The following is a 19,478-nucleotide window of genomic DNA, read 5'->3' as shown; positions in this document are numbered from 1 at the left end:
CAAGCGAGTCTCCTGCCTCAGCCTCCCAAGTAGCTGGGACCACAGGCGCCCGCCACAACGCCCGCTATTTTTTGGTTGCAGCCGTCATTGTTATTTGGCGGGTCCGGGCTGGATTCAAACCTGCCACCTTAGTTGTATGTGGCTGGCATCTTAGCCACTTGAGCCACAGGCGCCCGTGCCAAAATAGTGTCAATTGTAATGGTAATAGCAAACATTTTGTGCTCGCCGTGATGCCTCTGATGTTGTATTTTCCAGTGTAATGTTGGTTCTTGCTTTGAGGTACATCCTCTAAGATGTAAACTCCCTAAGGGCAGAGATTTTTTTTTTTCCAGTTTTGTTCACTGCTGTATTCCCAGCTGATAACACTGTACTTGGTACATCATAGATTCTCAATAAGTATCTGTTGACTGTTCTGTTCTTAGTATATTAATAGTTTTTGATGAAAAATTCTGAGTTTTATCAGATGCCCTTTTTTCTTTTTCTTTTTTTTTTTTTTATTTGGACTGGGCTAAGTGGCTGTTTTCATTAGAGAAAGCCAGCATTACAAATGATATAAGAGTTGGCATTGGGGCCCTTCTCCTTGCTAAAGGTGGTCATGACATTAACAAAGCACTGATTGTACTGCATCTGCTGCTTAGCCTGGCCTATCTTCTTCTCCTGTTTGGCCACCTTAGGAGTCTGACCTTTCAATTTGCAGCACAGGCCAGGGAACTATGGACCCATGGACTTTACTTCCAAGCATGTGTCTGGCTACTTCCAGAGTAGTCAGGGCCTCACTGCACACTAGACCAGGATAGCCTCATCCTCTAGGGCTGTGCCTGTCAAAAGTACAACTTAATATTTTGGCATGGTGCCCTCCAGTTAGCCTTGATCTGGGCAACCCTCTCCTGGCCAATCGCCTCAAGAGTGTATAGCTCCTGGACATGGACTAAAAGCAGCATGTTGGCAACTGGACTACGGCCCCCCATAGCCACTACCACAAACAACCAGACACCCTTTTGATCTCTGGAATTACTTTATTATACTATTTTAATAAGGTACTGGATTCCTGAAAACATTCCTAAGTGATATTTAGTTATTCAACACCTTTTTTGAGCAGTTAAGTCCAAGGCTCTGAACAAGATTAGGTCCCTACTCTTATAGAGCTTAATTCTAGATAATTTCAGTTTATAATAAATGATGAAGAGGAGCCTGGCACAGTGGCTCACACCTATATAATCCAAGGACTTGGGAGGCCAAGGCAAGGTGGATTGCCTGAGATCAAGTTCCAGACCAGCCTGAGCAAGATCTAGATGCTGTCTCAAAAAATAGCTGGGCATTGTGGGGGGTGCTTATAATCTCATCTACTTGAGAGGATAACTTGAACCCAAGAGTTTGAGATTACTATGAGCTAATAAGCCACAGCACTCTACCAAGGGTGACCAAGTGAGACTCTCAAAAATAAATAAATAATTAAATTTTAAGAAGATGATGAAAAAAGCAAGTATAGGATATGTAGTAGAGAAGATATGGAGAGTTATTTCAAATAGAGTGGTTGAGTTCAGCTATTATGATGAGATTTACATTTGAGTTGACACCTAGATAATGAAAAGAAATGATGACTATGAACAACTTGAGAGAAATGCATTTCAGGCAAAGGATATGAATGATTTTCAGTGTGATACTTTGTCCTTTCCTTGTTAGATTTTCTTCTTTTAGATTCTTACAGTATTGGGTAGAGTGCCATGGAGTCATAACTCATGGAAACCTCATACTCTTGGGCTTAAGCAATTCTCTTACCTCAGCCTCCCAAGTAGCTGGGACTACAGGCACCCACCATAACACCAGGCTATTTTTAGAGATAGGGTCTCACTCAGTTCAGGCTGGTCTTGAACTTGTGAGCTTGGGCAATCCATCCACCTCGGCCTCCCAGAGTGCTAGGATTACAGTCATTAGCCAGTGTGCCAGTTTTTCTATTCGCTCAGGCTGGTCTCAAACTCCTAATTATAGACATGAGCCACCACACCCAGCTCCTTGTTAGATTTGATTTCATGTGTTTGTTGGCTTGATAAGTTGAGAAAGGCTGGGCGTGGTGGCTCATGCCTGTAATCCTAGCACTCTGGGAGGCTGAGGCAGGTGGATTGCCTGAGCCAGAGCTAGACCCTGTCTCTAAAAATAGCCGGGCATTGTGGTAGTCCCAGCTATTTGGGAGGCTGAGGCAAGAGAATCGTTGGAACCCAAGAGTTTGAGTTTGCTGTGAGCTGTGACGCTACGGCACTGTACTGAGGGTGACAAAGTGAGACTCTGTCTCAAAAAAGGGGGGGGAGGGGTTTGAGAAGCTTAAATAGCATAGAAATTATCTGTTAAAGATTTTTTTTTAAACTTTATTCAGTTTAATAGGGTACAATATTTAGGTTATGTTGTTCTCACTTCCAGGGCAAAGTTCCATTTGTAGAAGAGCCCCTCACCCAGGGGGGCATATTATACACCCTCACAATGTGCACATTAGCTGAGATCATGCCTCATACCCTCCCTTTGTTCCTTAAAGATTTGAAAGAAAGCACATGACAACATGTTTCTACTTGTTCTCTATTAACTTTATCAGGTCTCTTCCTGTCCATCCCTGACATTCATAATCTGTTTTCTACACCTTTCTTAGAAGAAAAGTGATATGCTTTCTTAGAAAATGTTTCTTTCGGACAGTGCCTGTGGCTCAAGGAGTAGGGTGCCGGCCCCATATAATGGAGGTGGCAGGTTCAAACCCAGTCAAAAACTGCAAAAAAAAAAGAAAGAAAGAAAGAAAATGCTTCTTTCTTTGAGATTTCAATTTTTCCACATAGAGCTATACAAAGTAAGTCTTTCATTCTCTGCATTTGTGCTGTCATCCCGTTCATATTTTTTTCATTCTTTTTATGATGTTTATTTTCCCTTATTAAAAATAAGACTTACTGGAGACTATTCTTTGTTCTGTTCATAAATGTCTATATTCCTTTCTCATTGAATTGTAAAATAGGGGATGACCTGAAATTGGCCAAAGTACAAAGTTTAAAACCATCTACTAAGTTTAGAAGATATGTGGCCTCTAAACTACCCTCACTTTTGACTCTAGCTGCCATTTCAAAGGGTTCCAAAAATTACCCTTGAGTTTGATAGTTCATTGGAAGAACTTACTGAAAACTGTTATAATCATGGTTACAGTTTATTACAGGGAAGCCATACAGATTAAAATCAACTAACGAGGCTTAATAGGGCAGAGCCTCAAAGGGTTTCAAACATGAAGATTGTATACTCTTCTCCCATGGAGTCAAGACACATTATCCTCCATGTATAGATGAGTGACTATGTATATGAACTACACACTGTGGCTTTTGCTTTCTGCAGTTTCGGTTACTTGCATTTAGCTGTAGTTCAAAATATTAAATCAGAAATTCATAAGTTTTGAATTGTACACTTTCCGAAGTAGCTGGTGAACTCTGTCCTACTCCATCCTGCCCAGGATGTGAATGTCCCTTTATCTAGTGTCTTTCTGTCTCTCTCTTTTTTTTTTTTGAGACAGAGTCTCATTATGTCGCCCTCGGTATAGTGCTGTTACATTTGAGCAACCTCAAACTCTTGGGCTTAAGCGATTCTCTTGCCTCAGCCTCTCAAGTAGCTGGGACTACTAGGCACCCACCCCAATGCCCAGCTATTGGATTTATTTATTTATTTATTTGAGACAGAGTCTCACTTTGTCACCCACGGTAGAGTTCCATGGTGTCACAGCTCATAGCAACCTCAAACTCTTGGGCTTAAGTGATTCTTTTGCCTCGGCCTCCCAAGTAGCTAGGACTACAGGCACCCACCACAATGCCCTGCTATTTTTGTTGCAGTTACCACTGCTGTTTTAGCTGGCTCGGTCTGGGTTCAAACCTGCCACCCTCGATATTTGGGGCCGGCGCCCTACCCACTGAGCCACAGGCGCCACCCTCTAGCTATTTTTTGGTTGCAGTTGTCATTGTTGTTTAGCAGGCCTGGGCCAGGCTTGAACCCCTCAGTGTATGTTGCTGGCACCCTACTCACTGAGTTATGGGTGCTGAGTCAGTGTCTGTCTCTTTTCTGTAACACTACCCACCTATTAGTCCCTTAGTAGCCTAAGCCATTATTAGATCAACTGTCATGATAATGCAGTACTTTTGTTCACATAACCCTTGTTCTACTTAATGGGCCCAAAGCTCAGGAGTAGTGATGCTAGAAATTTAAATAAGCTCAAGGGCTGTAAAGTGCTTTATCTTTGAAATTGCAAAAAGAAAATTGTGCTAGTTTTGCTGTTGTGCCTCAAACTGCAAAAATTATAGCCACAATGTTAAGATAGAAAAGGCATTAAATCTGTGGATGGAAGACTTGAACAAAAATGGGTTTCTGTGGATGGCAGTCAGGTTCATTACTATCTGCAGTTTCAGGTACCCACTGGGGATCTTGGAATGTATCCCTGTGGATAAGGGGTGACTGTTATTGCCAACCAGAGAAGCTCACCTGAACTTCAGTATGTTCAGAATTTTTATTGGGGCTTCATTACATAAGCATGATTGATTTGATTGGCTGTCTACGTGGTTGAACCCAAATCTTCAAGTTTATAGAGATCAAGTTATCCAAAATCCCCAGTCTAAACCACATGGTTTGTCTTTTTTTTTTGTTTTTGTTTGTTGTTTTGGTTTTTGTTGTTGTTATTATTTGAGTTTTGAAACAGGGTCTTGTTGTGTTTACCAAGCTAGAATGCAGTATGATCATAGCTCGCTGTATCCTCAAACTTCTGGGCTCAAATGATCCTCCTAAGTAGCTGCGACTGCAGGTGTTCACCACTACACCTAGCTAATTTTTTAATTTTTGTAGAGACAGGGTTTCACTATGTTGCTTAGGCTGATCTTGAACTCCTGGGCTCAGGTGAACCTCCTGCCTTGGCCTTCCTAAGTGCTGAGCTTACAGGCGTGAGCCACTGTACCAGCTGTGATTGATCTTTCTGATGTAGTCAGATTTCACCTATTAACTATTGTCAAGCTCTAGCCCAAATCTGGTAATAAAGACATTCCTATCAGGTATGGCATAGATTACTGCCTTGTAGAGAAGCCAAAGGCAAAGACCAGACATTTCTTTGGGTAAGGACACATTTTTTTACAACACTGGGACAAATATCCATTGTCAGGGACTAGCTAAGAAGGAAATGAGTTTTTAAAACTGAATTATCAGCTATCTGCCAAAAGTTTTGTTAGTATCTATCTATGGCAGCTCGTTAAGTTAAAACTAACTCTGAGAGATATTATTCCTTATATTGAGAAAACTGAGGCTCAAACTTTTCTGAGTGATGGAGCTAGGATTCAGACCCAAGTTTCTGTATTCCGGTGCCTTTCATCAGATACCACTTGTCAGGAGTGCTTTGTTAACTCCATGGGGGACTGTCCACATTGTATTCTCTGCACCGCTTTTCTTGGGATTGTATAGTGAAGCACTTTATATCCCAGCTACCCTAAATAGTACATACCATCTGAATAAAAGCAGCTTGCTTGCTACAGAAATGTAGCTTCCAGACAAATTCCCTGGTCTCCTCTATTGTATTTAAATTCTGGAACCATTACCTAACTTGCTTCCCAGCAGGTGAAAAGGTTCTGTTTTTTTGGTTTTTTTTTTTTCTTTAGAGACAGAGTCTCAGTTTGTCTCCCTCAGTGGAGCTCTGAGCTCATAGCAGCCTCCAACTCCTGGGCTTAGGCAATTCTCTTGCCTCAACCTCCTGAGTAGCTGGGACTACAGGCGCCCGCCAAACGCCCAGCTATTTTTTGTTGCCATTTGGCCAGGGCTGGGTTCAAACCCGCCTCCCTTGGTTTATGGGGCCGGTGTCCTACTCACTGAGCCACAGGTGCCGCTGAAATTTAAAAGGTTCTTGAAGATACATTCAAGTATCTTTTTGGTGTATTAATGATCATCGTGTTTGGAATGCCAAACAGTAGTTACCCCATCTCTTATGTGTTGATTTGAGCATCATTGAAGTTCTTGCTACTATTTTCCTTCCCAGGCTGCTGTACAGGACAGACTGAATGAGCAAGAAGGTGTACCGAGTGTTTTCAATCCACCTCCATCCCGACCTCTGCAGGTTAATACAGCTGACCACAGGATCTACAGCTATGTTGTATCAAGACCACAACCAAGGGCAAGTTATTTTGTGGCTAGAATTTCCTCTTTTTTTATTTTATAAGTTTATACACTTAGTTATGTTGATCTCTTTATGACAGTAGTGAAAGAAATATTTAGAATATAAATCTGTTAGTTAGACCTATCCCTTTGAATGTATAATATTGCCTTGATTACTCAGTGAATTGAATGAGAAACTATTCATTTTTTTCTTGTTCTTTTCTTTCTTTCCTTTTCTTTTCTAGTTCAATTACCAGTGAATCATTTTTTCCATTCTTTGCCAATTATTTGGAGAATGTTTTCTGTTTATTCAGTTTTTTGTTGCCTCAGTTTATTTAATCTTGAGCTACTTCTGAGGAAAATTAGCCTTGAAGAGATAGTAGCAAGAAGGTTATTCACTTAAATTGAACAGGTATTTAAGAGTGCCCTAAGAACCTGGCATTTTGCTATTGGCATTGTAGACATGAATAAAATAGCCAATCTTCCCATTTCAAATTCAACTTCTTATAGTCTGATTAGGGAAGTCAGATGTGTGTTTGTGTGTGTATACTGATAGTGACCTGTAAAGAACTTTTTGGAGTTTCTTATCCTTGGTGTTCTACTTACCTCTTACATTTAGAATCCTAAGAAAGTATCCCTTTAACCTTGCAGCAGTTAGAATTTACCCCATCATCATACCTTTTTGTGAAATACTTTACATTTAAAAAAATGTTTCTAAGTAGTTGAGGTACTCTGAAGTAGAAGGGCAGGTTCCTATGTCAGCCATAGGGCTCCAGAGCTCCCTGGCCATGAACACAGAATGGGTCTTAGGTTAACAATATATGATGTTGCCGGGCGCAGTGGCTCATGCCTGTAATCCTAGGCACTCAGGCAGGTGAATAGCCTGAGGTCACATGGTCAAGACCAGCCTGAGCCAGAGGGAGACCTTATCTCTAAAAAGAAAAAATAGCCAGGTGTTGTGGGCGTCTGTAGTCCCAGCTACTCAGGAGGCTGAGGCAAGCAAGAGAATCGCTTAAGCCCACAAGTTTGAGGTTGCTGTGAGCTCTGACTCTCATTCTATGGAGGGTAACAAAAAAGAAAGAAAGAAAAAAAGAAAATATATGATGTCTAAGAAATGCTTTGTAAACTATAGATCCCCAAGTATATGCTAGTTTTAATAATTAATAACTAGAGTCAATATTGCTAATAATTGGTATTATTAACTGAGATTAGCAACTAGCTGAGGGGTTGTCATTGTGGTTAATATAAGTATCATTTGTCCAAGGATGGTAATTGTGGTTATCTTTCTTGCCATTTCTATATACTGTATTTTGATGTGCATATCTGAAGATGAAAGAATATTTATAATTTGGGGAGATTAACTTGCCATTGAATTTGAGAACTAATATAGGTGGTTGCTTGCAGTTGAATTTGAGAACTAATATAGGTGGTTTAAAAACATTAAAGCAGATTTCATATAAAAAGTATGTGAGGGAGGGGCTGATGGCAGTGGGGCCAGAGCGAACAGAGGTTCAGCGGCCTCACCTGTTCCCATTCACCGGCAGTGCCCAGAGGTGGCAGGCAGCGGGTCAGGTGGAAAGAGTTGCAACCAGGTGTGCAACAGAGGAACATGCTCAAGAAACTAATCACAGCCAAGTGCCTATGCTTTGTTCCAGTGGCTGCAGATTTTATGGAAACCCTTGTACAAATGGCATGTGTTCAGTATGCTATAAAGAACATCTTCAAAGACAGAACAGTAGTAATGGTAGAATAAGCCCATCTGATAAGGTCTTAGAATCAGACCCTGTGTATAGAATCACTAATGTGAAATGTGGTACTGTTACAGCAACTTCTGTCAGTAGTCTATCTCAATCTTTACCAGTTCAGTGCACGGAGGAGTGTCCCAGAAGCTCAGTCTCTACATCTTCATGTATGCAGCCAAGCCCCGTATCAAATCAGTCTCTTTTATCAAAATCTGTAGCATCTTCCCAAGTACCTCTATGGATAAAGCAGTACCTGATACAGAAGATCTGCAAGTTTTAGTATCAGATACAGCACAGCAGCCATCTGAAGAGCAAAGCAAGTCTCTTGAAAAACCAAAACGAAAAAAGAATCGCTGTTTAATGTACAGGAAGAAAGTAGGACTTACTGGGTTTGAATGCCTATGTGGAAGTGTTTACTGTGGTGTATATACTGTTACTCAGACATACACAATTGCTCTTATAATTATGAAGCTAATGCTGCTGAGAAAATAGAAAAGAAAATCCAGTAGTTGGTGAAAAGATCCAGATTTGAATTCCTGTTGGAACACAAAATCTTTTGACCATTGCAAACTAAAAATTGACTTGACTTTTTTTTTCCTAGTCATTGGGAATGTAGAGCAATGTATCTTGCATAGACCTTTTAATCATGCATGTCATCAGAAGAATAGATTATTGTTTTTGTTTTGAAAATGACTCTGAACATTTATTTCCATTGCAGTTTCTGTGGCTGAAAAGACTTAAACTTTACAAGTATAATCCTTTTAAGATCATTTTAATTTTAGTTGAGTGCAGAGGGCTTTTATAATAAACATGGAGAAATTTTGGAGGGCTGTGATAGTTCCAGTATTAAACATGCATGTGTTAATCTTGTAGTTTATTTTCTAATTGTCTATATAGAGAGAGAGCTTTTCTCTGCAGCACAATTTCTCTTTTTGATAAGGGGATAGCTAGGGCACAACTAGCTATCAGTAACTGAATGTATCTTAATCATTATGGCTGCTTCTGTTTTTCCATTAACAAAGGTTATTTAGGCTCGGCGCCTATAGCTCAACCGGCTAAGGCGCCAGCCACGTACACCTAAGGTGGCGGGTTCGAATCCCCAGCCTGGACCCGCCAAAACAACAATGACGGTTGCAGTGGTTATAAAATATATAGCCGGGCGTTGTGGTGGGCGCCTGTGGTCCCAGCTACTTGGGAGGCTGAGGCAGGAGACTCGCTTGAGCCCAGGAGTTGGAGGTTGCTGTGAGCTGTAATGCCACGGCACTCTACCCAGGGGGACAGCTTGAGGCTCTGTCTCAAAAAAAAGGTTATTTATATGTAATATAGTTTCTTTGCATCCATTCTTTATTTATGCCTGAATCATTTGTCACAGGAGAGTGTATGCTGATGAGATTCTAAGTTTGTGGGTTTTTTGTGGGTTTTTTTTGAGACAGAGCCTTAAGCTGGGCCCCTAGATAGAGTGGTGTGGCATCACAGCTCACAGCAACCTCCACCCCCAGCTCCTGGGCTCAAGTAAGTCTCCTGCCTCAGCCTCCCAAGTAGCTAGGACCACAGGCGCCCACCACAACGCCCAGTCATTTTTTGGTTGCAGCCGCTGTTTGGCAGGCCTGGGCTGGATTTGAACCCACCACCTTAGGTGTATGTGGCTGGCGCCTTAGCCACTTGAGCCACAGGCACCAAACCGAAGTTTGTGGGTTTTTAAAAAAAAATTTTTTTTTTTTTGGCTTGGCACCAGCCACATACCAAGGGTGGTGAGTTTGAGCCCAGCCCAGGCCAGCTAAACAACTGCAACAAAAAAATAGCTGGGCATTTTGATGGGCACCTGTAGTCCCAGCTACTTGGGAGACTGAGGCAAGAGAATCGCTTAAGCCCAGGAGTCATGGCATGTGTTCAGTATGCTATAAAAGATCCAGAGGGCTTAAGCCTATGTGAGCTGTGATGCCACAGCACTCTACCAAAGGCAACATAGTGAGACTCTCTCAAAAAAAGAAAAAAAAAATTTTTTTTTTGAGCAAGGGAAGAAAAAGTATGTGAAAAAAGGAAAAATGATAGTATTAAGTGAAATCAATCACTATCAAAGACATTGGCTTTTAAGAAGGATGAGGTGGCTGAGAAGAGGGGACTGTGTCATAGAAGAAGAAAACAAGTGAAAAGACAAAAAAGAAAATTTGAACTAGCCATTTAGTAAAATATTAATGATTGAGGGAATTGTTTCTAACTTTGTTTTCCAAATTTTTCAGGGGCTGCTTGGATGGGGTTATTACTTGATAATGCTTCCATTCCGGTTTACCTATTACACGATACTTGATATATTTAGGTACGTACTTCTGCATTTATGTTAATAGCATCAGGGTAGACTTTGGAGCTGAAAATTAGACCAGATTTAAGTTTTATGCTCTGTCAATTTTGACTTGTCAATTTGTCATCAGGTTAAATACTTAATCCTGAACTTTTAATATTGTATAAAAATGTTTTAAATTGTTCAAACATTGTGACAGATATCGTGAAATGGAATTGTTTTAGTCTTACTTACATTGTTTGCAAGAATCAGTCTGTCTACATTTATTGGTCTCCCTCTCTTTCCCTCACCATATTTGCTACCTCTACACTTTTGTTGATCTCCACACCCTTCCCTTTTTAACCACCATTATCTCCTAGCTTCATACTCCTTAGAACTTTTTTCCTAAAATCCCTGTTCCTTTATCTCACTACTCATAATTCCAATAAAATCTCTTGGCTCTGTGATTTTCCACCTCCCATAATAGTTGCACCTCTCTAGACAGTCTGTACTTTTCACTTTGCCCTGGCAACCTCTAGGTTGCTGACACCAGGAACACCCACTGCTTCATACTTCCACCTTCCTTCCAGCTTCCTTCATGTACCAATCCTTGAAAGCTATAGAATGCCCAAGGCTAGAAAATGTTGAGTGGGACCAAACTTCTTGGCACATGAGGCTCGATCGTATCTGGTCTAAAGCCCACTTGGCTTTACAGAGAACTAAAATGTTTAGAGGCATCCAGGCCGGTAATGGGGCTATAATATTTGACCTGGACCTTGCATGCAGGGAAACCTTTCCTCCCTGCACATATGCAACCATCTTTGCCCTGTTCTAGGGAAAAGAAACTGGAGGCAAAGACCCCACAGCTGAAGTGCGAGGGGCAGATTAATACCTTTTACATTGGCTTTTTATGAGACTACTTGCTTAATGGCTTTCTAACTTTAGCACAAGTCTTAATGGTCACCAATTAATTGCTTAGTACTCTTTCCATCCTTGTTTTATTTAAGAATGGGAATGTAGGGTGGGTGCGGTGGCTCACGTCTGTAATCCTAACACTGTGGGAGGCTGAGGTGAGTGGTTTGCTTGAATTCAGGAATTTGAGACGAGGCTGAGCAAGAATGAGACCCCATCTCTAAAAAAAACAAATAGCTAGGCATTGTGGTGGGCCCCTATAATCCCAGCTACTCGGGAGTACTGGGCATTGTGGCAGGCAGGAACCCAAGAGTTTGAAGTTGCTGTGAGCTGTGACGCCATAGCATTCTACCAAGGGTGACAAAATAAGACCCTGATTCAAAATAAAAGAATAGGCATCTAAATATATAAACAACTATACACTCATCTAAATAAAAAACACACAAGTATATTCCAGCGAGGGAGAAGGGAGAGTAGAGTAGTTGGTGGGATCTCACCTAATGTGCACAATGTGAGGGTGTTGAGCATGCCCCCTAGATGAAGGGCTCAACTACAACTTGAACTTTACCTTAGAAATGAAAACAATGTAACCTAAACCTTCCTACCCTCATAGTAATCTGAAATTAAAAAAAAAAGGTAAAAACCTTTAAAACCAAGATGATGACTGAGTTGATATCTCAGGTTTTTGTTTTTTTTTTTTTTAAGACAGAGTCTTACTATGCTATGGTGTCACAGCTCACAGCAACCTCAAACTTTTGGGCTTAAGTGATTGTCTTGCATCAGCCTCTCGAGTAGCTGGGACTACAGGTGCCCACCACAGAGCCCAGCTATTTTTTGTTGCAGTTGTCATTGTGTTTTTAGCAGGCCTGGGGCAGGCTCGAACCCACTAGCCTCTGTGCATGTGGCTGGCGCTGTAACCACTGTGCTATAGGTGCCAAGCGACATATCTCTATTTTTAAAAAAACTGATTATCCTAAATTGTGTAAGCCATGGCAGTATATTGTAGGGAGAAACAAAATGTTACAGCTTTTACCCATTCACCAGAATTTGAAAACTTAAAGAGATAATCTTCAAATATTTAATTTTTTTTTAAGTAGCCAAAACATCATTCTAAAGCGCAGTGGTTTTCAACATGTGGGTCACGACCCCTTTGGACTGTATTAAAGGTTCGCAGCATTAGGAAGGTTGAGAACCACTGTAGGATCTCTAACCACTTCCCCATGTACACAACATCTTACATTTTGTGTTTTTAATTTGCTCTGGAATGTTTGTATCAGTGAATTTGATTTGATTACTCAGGAAAAATTACAAGTGGAATTATATACACATGGGGAATTTGTTGAGGGGATAAGGAATTGGCTCAAGATTTGGTATGGAAAGTATCATCCTTTAGTCACCTTTTCTGTGTTGAAAATTCTTCAAGTAATTGAATATTGTTTGCTTTCCAGGGGTAAATATGCATGGCATGTGTTACTAATTTTAATGCAGCTATATCATCCAAGCAACTTATTTAATGTTATGTAGCATATGGCCTCTGCCTTTGTCTTCTGTAGAAACCCAAAAGATACATAAAATTGTGCTAGACAAATATGATAGGACAGGCTGTTTAGAAACAGATATGTGGTACCATCAGGTAATACATCCTTAACTTTATAATAGCTGCCAGTATGCCACATCTGCCAGTGTACTCTGGATCATTTTTATAACTTCCCCCATAGAAGCCATCAGGCAAAATTTACTTGTCCCTTTGAAGAACAAGTAAGTTCTGACTACAAATTCAGGTTTAAAGTTCCTTTTTATAATTTGAATAGCTTGGGTGTATGAACTAAAAATTTAAAATCCCAGGAAAACAGAAAGGAAGAGAGCCAAGTGAGGCAACCGGAAGGAGATCCCTGTTCTAGAGCAGCACTATCCAATAGAACTTTCTTTAATTATGGAAATATTCTGTACCTGCACTATTCAGTATGGAAGACATTAAACCCATATGGCTGTTGAAGTGTAGCTAGTGTGACTGAGGACTGAATTTTTCATTGTACTAAATTTAATAAGTGTAAATGTAGACTAGCCACATGGGACTAGTGGCTCCTGTATTAGGCAATGCCATTCTAGGAGTATAAGTGCCCAGCCTGACCCTTAATCTTCCCTTCCCAACCCTTGTACTCTAAATTTTTCTGCAAAAAATATTCAGGATTTTCGTTTAGTCCATGGTTGGAATTTGTAATCCTAGTAGTTTGCATTCTTCTTGAATAGGCAGTGGAACAACACTTGCTACTTTGGCTTTTAAGTCATACTCAAAGGTTGATGGTCTACTCACAGACCATTTGTCTGCCTTTGTTGCCGTGCCTCTGGCTCTGTTACAGGAATCTGTACAAACTGGCCCACTCCATATGCACTACAGTAAGCTGGATTCATGTGATATTTATTCCTTCTTCCCCAGGTTTGCTCTTCGTTTTATACGGCCTGACCCTCGCAGCCGGGTCACTGATCCCGTTGGGGATATTGTTTCATTTATGCATTCTTTTGAAGAGAAATATGGGAGGGCACACCCTGTCTTCTACCAGGGAACGTACAGCCAGGTCAGTGCCACAAACCATATAGATGCCAACTTACTGAAATGGTTCTGTCCTCAAAGGAAATCATAGCCCAGCACTGATCATTTCACTCTTTTACTCAAAAACTTTAAATAGCTCTTCACTGCTTACAGGGGAAGAAAAAAAAAAGCCTTTAGCTGAGCCCTTCTTGATCTAATCCCAACAGCCTTCTTTTGAGGTCTTTCTGAATAACTTGTTTTCCCATACCATAGGTTCCAGCTAAACCATTCCCTGAATATACTTTCTACTTTCCTACCCCTGTGCCTTTGCTTATGCTGATCCCTTCACCTGGAATGCCTTTCTCAGAGTTATGCTAATTGGAATCTTGCCCATCCTTCTACCAGCTCATGTTGCTTTTCTCTTATAACCATTGCTAATTGTTGTGCCCTATCTTGCCCTACCTTTCGATCTAAAATATTGATTTTTCCTTTTGTTCTTCCATGGCTTTTTAAAAATTTATAGCAGTTTCACATTCTGCCTTGTATTAGTTATTTGTGTTCGTGACTGGTCTCCTCTACAAGACTGTAAGTCCCTTAAAGCCAAAGCCTAAATCTTGTTTGATCCCTGACAGAATTAAATAAGGGCATAGACCAGGGGTCCTCAAACTTTTTAAACAGGGGGCCAGTTCACTGTCCCTCAGACTGTTGGAGGGCCGGACTGCGGGCCCCGGGACAAGGTGGCTACTAAGCAGGACAGGAAGCAGCGGCAAAAACACCCAGCTGGCTGGATAGATGTCCTAGGTGGGCTGCATGTGGCCCGCCGGCTATAGTTTGAGGACACCTGGCATAGACCATTCAATTTAAGCCACATAGACTTTTGACTGTTACCTCTCAAGGGAGGAAAAATTAGAGTGCTCTGGGTATCAGATGTATCTCTAGTTTGCCAGAAACAAATACAGAATTAACACTGTTGGCATAGGCAAAGGGGCAATTCTATTCTGCAGCCTCCAGGATTCCTGAATCTGTCTAGAGAAAAAGAAAAATATTTACCCCTGCTTCCTGCTTTGATTTTCCCACATCTGCTTTTTCTCATAGTCAGTTTCTTTCCTGGTTGCCGCCACCCCATTCAACGAACACTGAGCACCTATCATATACCAGTTGCTGTCCTCAGTGCTAGAGATACAGAGATGAATAAAATGAGCACCTCTCAGATACCCTCTTTACTATGATCATTGTCATCATGAGGGTAGACCAGCATTGGCCATTCAGGAAATCTCAGGAGTATGCACATGTAGAAGCATACACAGCAATCTTGTACACTAGCTTTGTCTTTGGAGATCTTTTAAATCTTGTGTGGTTTAGAATGCCTTTGGGTCCTATAGCCCCAAAGCTTGATTTGTAGCCTGGAATCAGACTAATCTTCACAGTTAACTTTTACTTATAAGGATGTTGTAGCTGTGAAGTGGCAAAATTATCATCTCCCTTTTTAGATGATTAATTCTCCTGTTTTTATTTTCCTTTAGACTGTGGGAACAGCTGACTTTCCTGTGATTTATTGGGGACTTGTATTTGTAAGCCTGTCTACTCTCACATGCCTGATATAGTTTACTTAATAAATCCTAATAACACTGAAACAGCAGTTCTCAACCTGTGGGTTGCAACCCCTTTGGACTGTATCAAAGGTTCATAGTATTAGGAAGGTTGAGAACCACTGCACTAAAACCTTTTCATTAAAGCTTGTTAACATGAACTTTGTATGGGGGAAAAAAATGACAGGGGTGTGAAGGTAGGAGCTCAGGAATTATTGTGTGACTTCCTCACCTTTTTTTCTTATTTTCTTTTTGTTCCTAAATACATAACCTATATCCATTAGGACTTTTAGCCTAATTAAAAGCTCAAAGCATAGTCTTCATAATAATTAATGATCTTCTCTTTCTCATAGGCACTTAATGATGCCAAGCGGGAACTTCGCTTTCTTTTGGTTTATCTTCATGGAGAGGATCACCAGGACTCTGATGAGTTTTGTCGGTAAATAGATTGCTTCATTTACTTCTCTTTTTTGATCTTTTCTGTTGGCAGTTTATAGTCAGCAAGTTGTTCTCATGTCCTTTTCATTTCTTTCCACAGCAACACACTCTGTGCACCTGAAGTTATTTCATTAATAAACAGTAGGATGCTCTTCTGGGCATGCTCTACAAACAAACCTGAGGGTTACAGGGGTAAGTTGTGTTCCTTTGTCTCATTGAGATTGTTGGAGTATCTTTGGAATGGTCTGGGAAGACATCTCATGCCATTTATTATGAGGCTATTGGGCAGACCCTATGCTAGTTGCGGTTTTTTTGTTTTTTTAAAAAATATTATCTCATTTAATCTTCTCAGCAGTCCTGAGAGATGGGGTTTGTATTACCTCCACTTTACAGTTTAGGAATCAGGCTGAAAGAGTTTAAGCCACTGGGCCATGATCATATAGTTAGCAAGTTTTGGAGTGGTAGCGGGTCTAAATGGAATATAAAGCCCATTCTTTGCAGTTACTGCCAGCCTTTTTTGTTTTTGTGAGATAGATTCTTACCCTGTAGCCCTGGCCCTGGGTTGAGCGCCATGGCATCATAACTCACAACAATCTCAAACTCTGGGGCTTCAGCAATCCTCTTGCTTCAGCCTCCCAAGTAGCTGGGACCACAGGTGCCTGCCACAACAACCGGCTATTTTTAGAGATGAGGTCTCACTCTTTCTCAGGCTGATCTTGAACTCCTGATCTCAAGCAATCTACCTGCCTTGGCCTCCCAGAGTGATAGGATTATGAATGAGCCACCGTGCCCAGCCTGTATGACTTATCTTGATGGGCCTTGTACTGAAGAGTTTATTTTATTCATCAACAATTTTAACAGTGCTTCTTACACAGAGAGTTACTTGTTTGAATACCTTGAGTGTTGATATGGATTCAGAAATTAGATTTTTGCTGACAGGAGTTAAGTATTTTTAGAAGTCAGTAGATAAAGGAAAATGCACTCATTTTGCACCTACTGTATACAGCAACCTTTGGGTATATACTAGCATGTCAAGCCAGGCACAGGTGGTGGCACTGTGTGGCAAAAGGGCACTGGCCAGTACCACTTGTGAGATCTTCAGAACCAAAGATGCACATGTTTTTTCTTTATCCCAGAATCTGAATCTTTACTAATTATTTTTAAACATGTGATGAGTTTCTGCAGCATACACTTTGCCATTCTAATATGGCTTTGTAGGGGTATGGGGATGTGAATAGAAGGAGACTAAGGATTTTTTTTTTTTTAGATGTTTCTAAATCTCTCCTTTCACACCATAAGGAAAACTCTTGTTACAGTAAAATCTTGGTTATTTGGAGACCACCTTTCTAAACTCCTATGGAACAAAGAAAATGTTCTTTTTAGAAGTAGAAAAAAAAAGATACATAGGGAAAAGGGATAAAGAGGGTTTAGGCAAGAGGAAGAAAAGACAGAGAGAAGCAGTAGGCTGACACTTGCAACCTTACTCCCTTTTAGACTTTACCCCTCATCCAGGGAAAACTGTGCTAAGCAGGCAGCGCCTGTAGCTCAGTCGGCAGGGCGCCGGCCACATACACCTAGGGTGGCAGGCTTGAACCCGGCGCTGGTCTGCTAATGACAACTGCAACCAAAAAATAGCCGGTCAGGCACCTGTAGTCCCAGCTACTTGGGAGGCTGAGGCAAGAGAATCACTGAAGTCCAAGAGTTGGAGGTTGCTCTGAGTTGTGATGCCACGGCACTCTACCCAGGGTGACAGCTTGAGACTCTGTCTAAAAAAAAAAAACAAAAACTATGCTAAGCAGTAGCCATATTCTTTATAGGTCCTTTTCCTACCATGAAGTAGACATTTTGCTTGAACTCTCCAGCCTTCCCTAACATCATTGCAGCAACCACACCTCCACTAGAAAATATTGTCTGGTTCTAATCAAGCTCTTAGGGATAGGGACACAGATGTATAACAAAAAGAAAAGATTGGGGCGGCGCCTATGGCTCAGTGAGTAGGGCACTGGCCCCATATACCAAGGGTGGCGGATTCAAACCCGGCCCCAACGAAACTGCAACAAAAAAATAGCTGGGCATTGTGGCAGGCACCTGTAGTCCCAGCTACTCAGGAGGCTAAGGCAAGAGAATCACCTAAGCCCAGGAGTTGGAGGTTGCTATGAGATATGACTCCATGGCATTCTATCGAGGCTGATAAAGTGAGACTTTGTCTCAAAAAAAAGAAAAGAAAAGATTAATAAATTAGGCAGAGCTGGGTGTGATAGCTCATGCCTATAATCCTTGTACTCTGGGAGGCCAAGGCAGGTGGATTACAGAGCTTGAGGAGTTTGAGATCAACCTGAGCAAAGCAAGACCCCCATCTCTAGCTGGGCACTGCAGCAGGTATAGTCCCAGCTACTTGGGAGGCTGAGTTAAGCGGATCGGCGGAGCCCAAGAGTTTGAGGTTATTGTAAGCTGTGATGCCATAGCATTCAACCCAAGGCCAGGGCAACAGAGTGAGACTCTATCTCAAAAAGATTAAAAAAAAAAGAAAGAGAAAGAAATTAGGCAGGAAAAGGGTAGGCAGAAAGTTAGTGACTCTTCTCTTTTTTCTCAACTGGGATTAAAGCAGTTTTATTTCTGAGAAAAGTCTAAGGATTGATCTGTTGTATTCTCAAGTCCTTCTCTTAATACATTGGGTCTTTTTGTTAGTCTCACAGGCTTTACGAGAGAACACCTACCCATTCCTGGCCATGATTATGCTTAAGGATCGGAGGATGACTGTGGTGGGACGGCTGGAAGGCCTCATTCAACCTGATGACCTCATTAACCAACTGACATTTATCATGGATGCCAACCAGACTTACTTGGTGTCAGAACGCCTAGAAAGGTACAAGGGAGTTCTTTTCTGGAGCAAAAAGACTAGATTTAAATTTGGAGGGTTGATCTGGGGCTCCACAAATCCTGACTTTTCCCCTGCATTAGGCAACTTTAAAGTCCTAGCCCATTTAACATTAAAATATTTAAGTCCTTTGACCTAAAGTACTCTATATCAGATCTGTTCTTAGAGATGTGAATCCAAATAGAAGCAGGACTTAATAAGGTGTGTTATGTCATTTAGAATAGCTGAACATTGAATTGTGCTGCAAAGAGAAAAATAGAATAGCTGAACATGATATAAAGAACTTAAATGTAAAAGATGTAGCATAGTTATTAATCCTACCCCCATGACATAAGTTATATACATTAATCATAGGAAATTTTAAAACCACAGAAAAGCACAAGAAATTAAAAATCACTTATAATCCTATCATACCACTTTTAACATTCTGGTATTTCCTTTTGGTTTTATGCATATATATTCATTTCCTATGTACATAATATGTTTTTTATAAAATTAGAATAATACTATTTTATAAGCCATTTATTTATTTATGTTTCAGACAGTCTCACTTTGTCACCCTCAGTAGAGTGCCTTGGCGTCACAACTCACAGGAACCTCAAACTCTTGGGCTCAAGTGATTCTCTTGCCCCAGCCTCCCAAGTAGCTGGGACTTCAGATGCCTGCCACAATGCCTGGCTATTTTTAGAGGTGAGGTCTTGCTCTTGCTCAGGCTGATCTTGAACCTGTGAGCTCAGGCAATCCACCCATCTTGGCTTCGTAGAGTGCTAGGATTATAGGCAGTGAGCCACCTTGCCTGGCCTTTATAAGCCCTTTAAATGCAGTTTATGTCACAGTCATTTCTCTCATCATTAAATATTTTTCTGCTACATTTAAAAAATTATTGCATAGCATTCCATTATGAACATACCATAATCTAACCAGACCACTCTTGTTAGATCTTTAGATTATATTCACTTTTTTTTTTTTTTTT

The 19,478-nt window shown here is 40.9% G+C and overlaps 1 protein-coding gene and 1 pseudogene across 1 annotated transcript in view; both read left to right on the top strand.

Moving 5' to 3' along the window:
- The window catches only part of FAF2 (Fas associated factor family member 2), an 84,015-nt gene that overhangs the window by 45,395 nt on the left and 19,142 nt on the right, over positions 1–19,478 (top strand). The window contains exons 3-8 of the mRNA XM_003781911.3: positions 6,023–6,157; positions 10,121–10,197; positions 13,508–13,646; positions 15,543–15,628; positions 15,728–15,819; positions 18,316–18,493. Of these exons, the coding sequence (XP_003781959.1) occupies positions 6,023–6,157; positions 10,121–10,197; positions 13,508–13,646; positions 15,543–15,628; positions 15,728–15,819; positions 18,316–18,493 (707 nt within the window). The remainder of the gene's footprint in view (positions 1–6,022; positions 6,158–10,120; positions 10,198–13,507; positions 13,647–15,542; positions 15,629–15,727; positions 15,820–18,315; positions 18,494–19,478) is intronic.
- LOC105887173 lies at positions 7,484–8,902 on the top strand (annotated as a pseudogene).

Source organism: Otolemur garnettii, unplaced genomic scaffold, assembly GCF_000181295.1.
Source record: "Otolemur garnettii isolate 467f Iridium unplaced genomic scaffold, OtoGar3 scaffold00003, whole genome shotgun sequence".
In the NCBI taxonomy this organism is placed as follows: domain Eukaryota; kingdom Metazoa; phylum Chordata; class Mammalia; order Primates; family Galagidae; genus Otolemur; species Otolemur garnettii.
The sequence above is the reverse complement of the archived record's forward strand: the minus strand, read 5'-3'. Positions and strand labels throughout refer to the sequence as shown.